The sequence below is a fragment of the Vigna unguiculata genome, chromosome 8, assembly GCF_037176805.1.
Source record: "Vigna unguiculata cultivar grain cowpea cultivar isolate G323 ecotype 2 chromosome 8, ASM3717680v1, whole genome shotgun sequence".
NCBI classification, from domain to species: Eukaryota; Viridiplantae; Streptophyta; class Magnoliopsida; order Fabales; family Fabaceae; genus Vigna; species Vigna unguiculata.
Window position 1 is genome coordinate 34,494,911 of NC_140799.1, and position 8,948 is coordinate 34,503,858.

Here is an 8,948-nt window from a genome sequence, read left to right on the forward strand (position 1 = left end):
AAAAAAAGATATCCACAACAAAAATGGACAGATGAACGGGAAATCTCAGATGCATGTCTTTTTAACCTTGAGTTGAAGCCTGAAAAAAAAACAAACATGATGAACAGAGAAGATGAAACGATGAAATGTAAGAAAAATAGAAAAAACATCTCCATAATCGGTTTTTGGGTGGTTAAAAAAGATGTCTGTGGTTGTACTCTTGATTTCAACCATTTATATACCTGAAAAATAAGATGAACAAAAGAAACCATCAGATCTTTGCAAAAAAAATCAAGAAAAATACCAGTTAGCTTGACAAACCCAAAAAATTAAACATCAAGAACAAAAATGGATAGATCAACGGGAAATCTGAGATGCATGTCTTTATAAGCGATAGTTGAAGCCTGTAAACAAACCAAACATGATCAACATAAGAAGATGAACAGATGAAATGTAAGAAAAATAAAAAGGAAGCATCTCCAGAATGGTTTTTTTGCTGGGTCGGTCAGAGAGAATGAGAAGATAGAGAAAGAAGAAAGAAGCCGCTGCCAGAGAGAATGAGAAAGATAGAGAAAGAAGAGAGAAGGCGGTCGCAGAGAAAATGAGGAAGAGAGAGAAAGCATTGGTGACATGAGAAGCTGAGAAGACTCGGAAGAGAGAGAAAGAAAATATAAACTTCAGATTTTCAGTGCTTTTAGAATTTTTTTTTAAAAAGTGAAAACGCTGAGAGAGTGACACATAAGCTATTATACCTTTTGTAGATAAAAATTTGAATTATGAAGAAGATCAGATATATTATTCAATGTAAAAACTTGCCTTTTGTTAGTTCACAATTGTATATAGTATTAGATTCAAAATAAGTTTGTCGAGAGATATGTGTGAAGCACCTCTCTCTCTATATAATTTACAAAATTAATAAATATGATTTTTTTAACAAATGTTATCTCTTCTTTCTAGGAAATTATCAAAGTAATATAAATATTTTATTCTCTACCTTATTTCGATTCTCACATACATCTAGACTAAGTTACAAAAATAATTTCCCAAATCCTCGGTTAGTATCTTTGCATCATATACTCTTTTTGGTCAACTTCATAACCAAAAATATCTAAAAATCTCAATATTTATACACAAGATCACGTGATTCTACATGAATCATAATAACGATTAGTCATATATTTTTAGTTATATAAAAAATCTATTTATAGGTAACATTTCTTTGCCACTTTATGAATCCAATCATCTATAACTATAAAAAGATATTAAAAAAATAGAAAGAATTCATCTTCTTTCCGATAAAGATTCGTAATCTTTTATTCAAAATATGTGTGATAACTCTCTCTCTTTATATCACTAAACTCATTTTCATTTTTCAATGAAACTTATAGAGTTTCTCAAAATCCAAACTTATATTCAATGTTAACTTAACTCAAATTATATCAAACTTATTGATTGTAGTTTAAACTTTCGTTCTCTCAACTAAAGTTTATGCGTGTAATAATACTAATAATAATATTTAAAAAATGTTAAAAAAACACTTTTCAACACTCCAGGAATGTATTCTATTGAATTGGCAAAAATTTATTAAAAAAGTTAGGAAAAAATGTGAGTCTTGTACCTTATTTAGTGATTGCGAGTATGTTGATTATTATGGTTTTCTCTAAGTATACTCACGCAAATTGAAGGGTCCCAAAAACTTTTGAACAATTCTTCATGAGCCACGTGTACGATTTGCCTTTCTTCATAAGATAATAAAAGAGGAATAGCCCAACCCAATAACGACGTTATCTTCAAAACAATCTACCCTTCCCTCTTTCTATCTTCTTTTCTCCTCTTTTCGTTAAACCCTATAATCACCACTGCACTTCACTCTCCCTTCTTCTCCTTACGACGTCGTTTAAGAGGTGAAAAACCATGAACCCCTCCACCCTCACCTCTTCCCACACCCAACGCCCCCTCCTCTTACCCTCTCCTTTCCACTCTAGACGACGTCGTTTCAGAGTCTCCCTTCCTCGCTGTTCCTCCGACACTGCCTCCGCTCCTCCTTCCACGCCGCCACCGCCGCAGCAGCAGCAGCGACCGCCCAAGGACCTCAAGGGAATCGAGGTACTCGTTGACAAGCTCTCGCCGCCCGCCAGACTCGTCACCTCCGCCGTCATCGTTGCTGGCGCTGTGGCTGCTGGCTATGGCATCGGCTCCCGCTTCAGTGCTAATCGCTATGCTGCGCTCGGTGGAGCTGTCGCTCTCGGAGCGGCTGGCGGAGCTGCGGCGTACGCTCTCAACGCATCGGCTCCGCAAGTCGCCGCCGTGAATTTGCACAACTACGTCGCCGCGTTCGACGACCCTTCGAAGTTGAAGAAGGAAGAGATTGATGCCATTGCATCGAAGTTAGTTTCCATTTCGAATAATGACCGTTTAATTTTTCTTTGGTAATTTTGTTGATGCTTGAGTGTTTGATTTTGAATTGGTTAATTTTTCAGGTATGGTGTGAGCAAGCAAGACGAGGCATTCAAAGCTGAGATTTGTGATATATATGCTGAGTGAGTGACAAATTAGTGTTGTTCTTATTATTTAAGTCGAAATTTGTGATTTATTAAAAAAATTGGCAAATTATGATTAATGAGTTACATTTGTTAATGTGTAGTCTGTGTAGGGGTATTGAGTTATGATATTTGGTTGTTTAATTTTTTCACTGAATGATTAATTTGTTTATAACGTGTTGTTCAGGTTTGTTTCTTCTGTGCTTCCTCCTGCCGGTGAGGAACTTAAAGGTGACGAGGTTGATAGGATTGTTGGCTTCAAAAATTCTTTGGGCATTGATGACCCGGATGCTGCTGCTATGCACATGGAGGTATTTTTGAGTTTATTTTATGTGCATCGGTGCAGATTGAGTGTGTATTGTGAGAGTGAAAGCGCTGTGTCTTACTGGTTTGGTGCTTGTTGATTCCCTAGATTGGGAGGAAAATTTTCAGGCAAAGGCTGGAAGTTGGGGATCGTGAAGCTGATGTTGAACAACGCCGGGTAAATTTGTTGTGTTGTAATGTTATCTTAAAGGGTTGGTGGCAATACTATCAGGGGTTTAGATGAATAGTGGATACTTGGAGCTTGACCATTATTAGAGTCTTCAGTGCAGGCATTTCAAAAGTTGATATATGTGTCAAATCTTGTATTTGGAGATGCATCGTCTTTCCTTTTACCTTGGAAGCGTGTATTCAAGGTCACCGATTCCCAGGTATTTGTTACTTATTTGGTAATGCTATGCTGGTTTGTGCAATGTGATATTATTATGCAGTAGTAAGATTTGGAGCATAGCTTAGAGTTGTTTTTAGGCATTTGCTTACAAGGCAAGAACTAATTTGCTTAAAAAATGCTTTTTGCCATGTTTGTCAACAGTGACACGCTGGGATGAATGTGATCACAGTTCTCAAATAATTTTTATTTGTCCTCATTGTACTTTTTTCAATTGCAGTGTTTTTGTTATTTTTCATTTGACTAGTTGGCTATAATCTATTTACCAGATTGAAGTTGCTGTACGTGACAATGCACAGCGTTTATATGCTTCCAAGCTGAAGTCAGTTGGCAGAGGTAATTGTGTAGTCAGTGATTCCTCTTGATCTTTGTTTTCTATTACTGTATCAAAGTTGATCAACTGACTCTCTGAAGTCACAATTTTATTCTTTAAAATTTTTTCTTATTAATGCAACATCGTCTTGCACACTTTTAACATATGGTAGTGGAGAATTGACTGTAAATGGTACCTCCTTTTTTTATCATTGTGCATGTATTTCTTATTAAATTATGCCTTTAAACATTTTATTTATCTGATATACTATATTTTATTCTGTAAATCTCTAGAATTACTGCTATCCAAATTAATGAATTCTTTCTATAGCAATTTTAAGAAGCTTTAAATTTGGTCTGCTTCATAAGTGCTAACCAATAATTTCTTGCCAGATATTGATGAAGAACAACTTGTTGCACTGAGAGAAGCACAACGTTTATGTCGCCTCTCCGATGAGGTTCATTTTCATTATTTCTTCTTTCATAAGTCATAGATAGTTTGCAACTTGTATGGAGTAAACCTCTTTGTCTCGCTATCAAATAGTTCCTTGGTATGGTGTAATCTTTTTATGAATTAAAGGAAATTTTCCATTGAAGCTTGCTGAGAACCTGTTTAGAGAGCACGCAAGGAAATTGGTTGAGGAAAATATTTCAGTGGCAATTGGCATACTTAAATCTCGCACCAGAGCAGTGTAAGATTCATGATTCTTCTGCCTTAAAATATTCTTTTTTGAGGGATTAGTTCATTGCCAGTTTTCATCTATTGCTGAACCAAAGATGGTTCCACATAAAATTTTTAAATGTTGACATTTTTTTTCATTAAAGTTGCTATTAATTTTTATTAATGATGCAAAAATAGGATTTTCAATATCTGATCATCTTTACGTTTTTCAGTCCTGGAGTTAGCCAAGCAGTTGCAGAGCTTGATAGGGTACTGGAATTTAATAATTCACTTATCTCATTTAAGAATCATCCAAATGTGGATCGCTTTGCCCGTGGTGTTGGTCCAGTTTCTTTAGTTGGTAAGTGATATGATTATTCAGTGTGTGTTTGTGTGTTATTTTCTGTTTTTAATCTAAATTATTGATGTTTTCCAATTCATTTTTGACATAGGTGGTGAGTATGATGGTGACAGAAAGATAGAAGACTTGAAACTCCTATACAGGGCCTATGTTTCAGATGCTTTGTCTGGTGGTCGCCTGGAAGATAGTAAGGTAAATGACCATTACAATTGGATATTAAGTGTGAACTTGTTCCTGTCTTTTCTCAATAAGCTAATTTATTTTGAAGTTTTGGTTGTGCTAGTGTTTACCAGATTTATGTTCTGCCCTCTGATTGAGTAATTTATTTTTAGCAACCAACAACTTAAAGCTTTTAGGTCAGTTGGTTTGATTTGTTGACTGTTATGTACAATATACCCCTTCGAACTAGATATGTTTCCTAATCTTCCTTTCATGAGTTAAATTCAGATGAACAAAGACGCAACAATGTTGAAAACCATGATATTTTGTCTCAAAGAGTTGTTATTGATATAAGATGTGGTGGAACTTGACCTTGAGAACACTGTTTTTTAACATAAAAGTTATATTTTGAATATATTGATTATATGTTTCAGCTTGCTGCACTAAACCAGTTACGAAATATATTTGGACTGGGTAAACGGGAAGCAGAGACCATTTCACTTGATATTACATCGAAGGTATATCGCAAACGACTTGCACAGGCTGCTGCAGATGGTGAATTAGAAATGGCAGATAGCAAAGCAGCTTTCCTTCAAAATCTATGTGATCAACTTCATTTTGATCCACAAAAGGCTAGTGAACTTCATGAAGGTAAAAATCATGTTTGCAGTTATTTGGAAGTTGATCATATTTGAGGCGTGGATTATAAACACTTTATGTTCTGTCATTTTATATTTATGTACAATTCTTAAATCTTAAGATTGTAAAACTTGTAATGTAATATTCAATTTTGTCTGCTTTCTCAAGGTGGTTAACATTTTACATAACGTAATTGTCTGTTTTTAATCTTATATATTTATTTGATTATAACACAATCTAATGCTAGTTTGTTATTCTTAAGAAATTTACCGGCAAAAGCTTCAGAAATGTGTGGTTGATGGGGAGCTCAGCGAGGAGGATGTTGCTTCATTGTTGAGGTTGCGTGTAATGCTATGCATACCTCAACAGACTGTTGAAGCAGCTCACTCGGATATCTGTGGCAGTCTGTTTGAAAAGGTAGTTGATGTTTCTTTTTCCCTATTGAATTTATTGCTCCATAGGTGTCAAATTAGAGAAGTTTGACATTTCCTCCAATGAAGAAGTATGATTCATCCTTGAATTATATAGACCGAGAATACAATCTAATATTGTTAATGGTACTGTTAACAATAGATGACATGTCAAGTGGATTGGTTTGCTGTTTGTAGAATATTTTAAATTTTAAATCCTGGATCGAGGCTTGGTCTGACCTAAAAAGGCTATAATCCACTATTTTGGATTTTTTTTTATATAGTTTTGATAAACATTACTTAAAAATGAATGACATTCGTAATTATTGGAAAAAAACGTGTCCTGAACAAAACATTAGCGTAAATGCCAACAAAAGTGAAATACTAGTTTTGTAGTGAAAAATCATCAATCATGTTCTAAATTCACAACCTCTTTAAAATTCTCACTAGTATTACAGTTGTAGATTTGCATTTTAGATATTGAAATCCCCCAAAAGCCCTAACTTCTTTGTCCAGAGGGCCTATTTTGAATTGAAACAAAGTGCCACTACAGCTGTTGTTCAGCCAGCTATTTTGTCTGCTACAGCTGCAACTCTAATTGCTTTGCTGTGCCAACCCCTGGAGTTAGCGGAGCTTCTTTGAGCCCTTCCGCCCCTCTAAAACATAATATTTAATGAAACCCTGGTTGTCGGACGTATGCAGGGGGTTCATTAGGATATGCTTGTTAAGGGGAAATAAATAGAGAATGGAACAGAAAAGAAAGAGAAATTTGGAGATGTTACTTAGGTTGTGTTTTCAATTTGTAGACCTGGATCTACTTACTATTAAATCTGTTTGTTGGTTTGATTATCTTAATCAAACTTGTATAAGTCTAAATTACTTGGTTAATGACAATGATGTGAAGAAAAATGGGTTTGTTCTTTTCATTCTGTTTTAGCATGACATATTTCAATCTCTGCCAGAATGTTCAAAAGTTTTTTCCATTTATTACTAATTCATGTTTCTTTGATAGGTTGTCAAGGAGGCAATTGCATCAGGGGTTGATGGATATGATGCTGAAATCCAGAAAGCAGTAAGAAAAGCAGCACATGGCTTGCGACTTACTAGGGAGGTTGCTATGTCTATTGCAAGCAAGGCAGTGAGTATCAAGTTACCAAGAAACCCAAATTGCTTTATCAAGATTTGAGTAGGCTTGAATTTTTCTCTGCTGTTTTTGGCATTACAGGTAAGGAAGATATTTATTAATTACATAAAACGTGCACGAGCAGCTGGAAATCGTACAGAGTCTGCCAAAGAACTAAAGAAGATGATAGCTTTCAACACCCTAGTTGTAACTAAATTGGTGGAGGACATTAAAGGGGAGCCAAGTGAGATTTCAGCTGAAGAACCTGTGAAAGAGGTGGAAATTATACAAGATGAGGATGACGAATGGGAGTCGCTTGAGACACTCAAGAAAATAAGACCGAAAGAAGATCTTATGGAAAAGTTGGGCAAACCTGGTCAGACAGAAATTAACCTTAAAGATGATCTTCCTGAAAGGGATAGGACTGATCTTTACAAGACATACTTACTTTTCTGTCTAACTGGTGAAGTGACAAGGGTTCCATTTGGTGCTCAGATCACTACAAAGAAGGATGATTCTGAGTATCTTCTTCTAAATCAGCTTGGCGGGATCCTGGGATTGAGTGGTAATGAAATAGTGGAAGTGCACAGGGGTCTAGCTGAGCAAGCTTTTAGGCAACAAGCTGAGGTAATTTTAGCTGATGGACAGTTGACAAAGGCCCGGGTTGAGCAGCTCAGTAACCTCCAGAAGCAAGTAGGCTTACCTCAAGAATATGCTCAGAAAATAATCAAGACTATAACCACTACAAAAATGGCAGCTGCCATTGAAACTGCTGTAACCCAAGGGAGGCTCAATATAAAACAGATAAGGGAACTTAAGGAAGCCGATGTTGATTTAGACAGTATGGTATCTGAGAACCTGAGAGAGATCCTCTTCAAAAAAACTATTGATGATATTTTCTCATCTGGTACTGGAGAGTTTGATGACGAGGAGGTATTTGAAAAAATCCCATCAGATCTCAACATTAACAAAGAGAAAGCAAGAGGGGTCGTTCACGAGCTTGCAAGAGGTAGACTGTCCAACTCGCTCGTACAGGCAGTGTCTCTACTGAGACAGAGAAATCGTGAGGGAGTGGTAAGTAATACTCAAAGCTTCATGTTGTATTATCTAAAATCATGTTGGATTATCCAAAACGAATTTGCAAAATCAACCTGATTCAAAATCAATTATGCAAATGTTGATTCAAACAGATTTTTTGGTTTGGTTGTTATGATTGCTTCTCGCCTTTTGGTGCAGGTTTCTTCATTGAATGACTTGCTGGCTTGTGACAAAGCAGTACCCTCAGAACCAATTTCATGGGAAGTGCCAGAAGAGCTTGCGGATCTATACAGCATATACTTGAATAGTGATCCGGCTCCTGAGAATCTGTCTCGCTTGCAGTATCTGTTGGGTATAAATGATTCCACAGCTGCTGCTCTTAGCCAGATGGGAGATAGATTGCTCAATTCTAATGCGGAGGAAGAAAACTTTGTATTCTAGTTTCCTCATCAAATGTTTTTGTCTTTAGGCATACATACTGGAGAGGCCGCAAGTCCTCTTCGTTTTGCCATTTTTTTATTTCCCATTTGTTTATCGGTAGCAGAAACAGAATATCACGATGTATAATCTTTGGATTAGGGATGAGTGCAGTCTTCAAATCTTAGATGATATTTTTTTTGAGACAGTTGAGTTTATTGTCTATGAATGAAAATAAGTTGTCATAATCTTGCGTGGACAAGTTTTTTCAGAGTTAAGAAGTAGTTGTTGTTTCCAAGTTTATGACTCAGAAATCCTTTTTTTCATCCTGTGTTTATTCCATCCGATGAGATTTGGTGCGTTAGACTTCTACACGTTACATTATAATATATAGTTTAAGATGTGTTTGGATTACATTATGAAATTTGTATTATAAATCATAATATATAGTTTAAAATGTGTCTGATAGAGAAGAAGAAAATAGGGAGAACAGAAGGTAAAAGAGAAATAAAAGCAGAGAAGTTAGAAAGAGTGCAAATCGAATGTATCTGATACTCAATTAAGTAATAACATTATTTGTTGTTTTAGGTTAACCTTAAT

The 8,948-nt window shown here is 35.8% G+C and overlaps 1 protein-coding gene across 1 annotated transcript; it reads left to right on the forward strand.

The window, feature by feature from the left end:
• Positions 1-1,767: 1,767 nt before the first annotated feature.
• TIC110 (translocon at the inner envelope membrane of chloroplasts 110) lies at positions 1,768-8,596 on the forward strand. Its single transcript, XM_028083967.2, has 15 exons — positions 1,768-2,366; positions 2,460-2,519; positions 2,707-2,830; positions 2,932-3,000; positions 3,113-3,211; positions 3,498-3,564; positions 3,934-3,998; positions 4,138-4,232; positions 4,435-4,562; positions 4,654-4,754; positions 5,156-5,372; positions 5,623-5,777; positions 6,783-6,908; positions 6,996-7,967; positions 8,130-8,596. Exons 1-15 carry the CDS (start codon positions 1,894-1,896, stop codon positions 8,370-8,372), a joined length of 2,994 nt encoding a protein of 997 aa, XP_027939768.2. The 5' UTR covers positions 1,768-1,893; the 3' UTR covers positions 8,373-8,596.
• The last annotated feature ends 352 nt before the right edge of the window (positions 8,597-8,948 follow it).

Excerpts from the sequence above, each read along its gene's own strand:
- TIC110 (XM_028083967.2), top strand. The coding sequence starts at position 1,894 with ATGAACCCCTCCACCCTCACCTCTTCCCACACCCAACGCCCCCTCCTC. Across the intron at positions 3,001-3,112 it reads CTGATGTTGAACAACGCCGG|GCATTTCAAAAGTTGATATA; the intron begins GTAAATTTGTTG and ends TCTTCAGTGCAG. Across the intron at positions 4,563-4,653 it reads TGGTCCAGTTTCTTTAGTTG|GTGGTGAGTATGATGGTGAC; the intron begins GTAAGTGATATG and ends TTTTTGACATAG.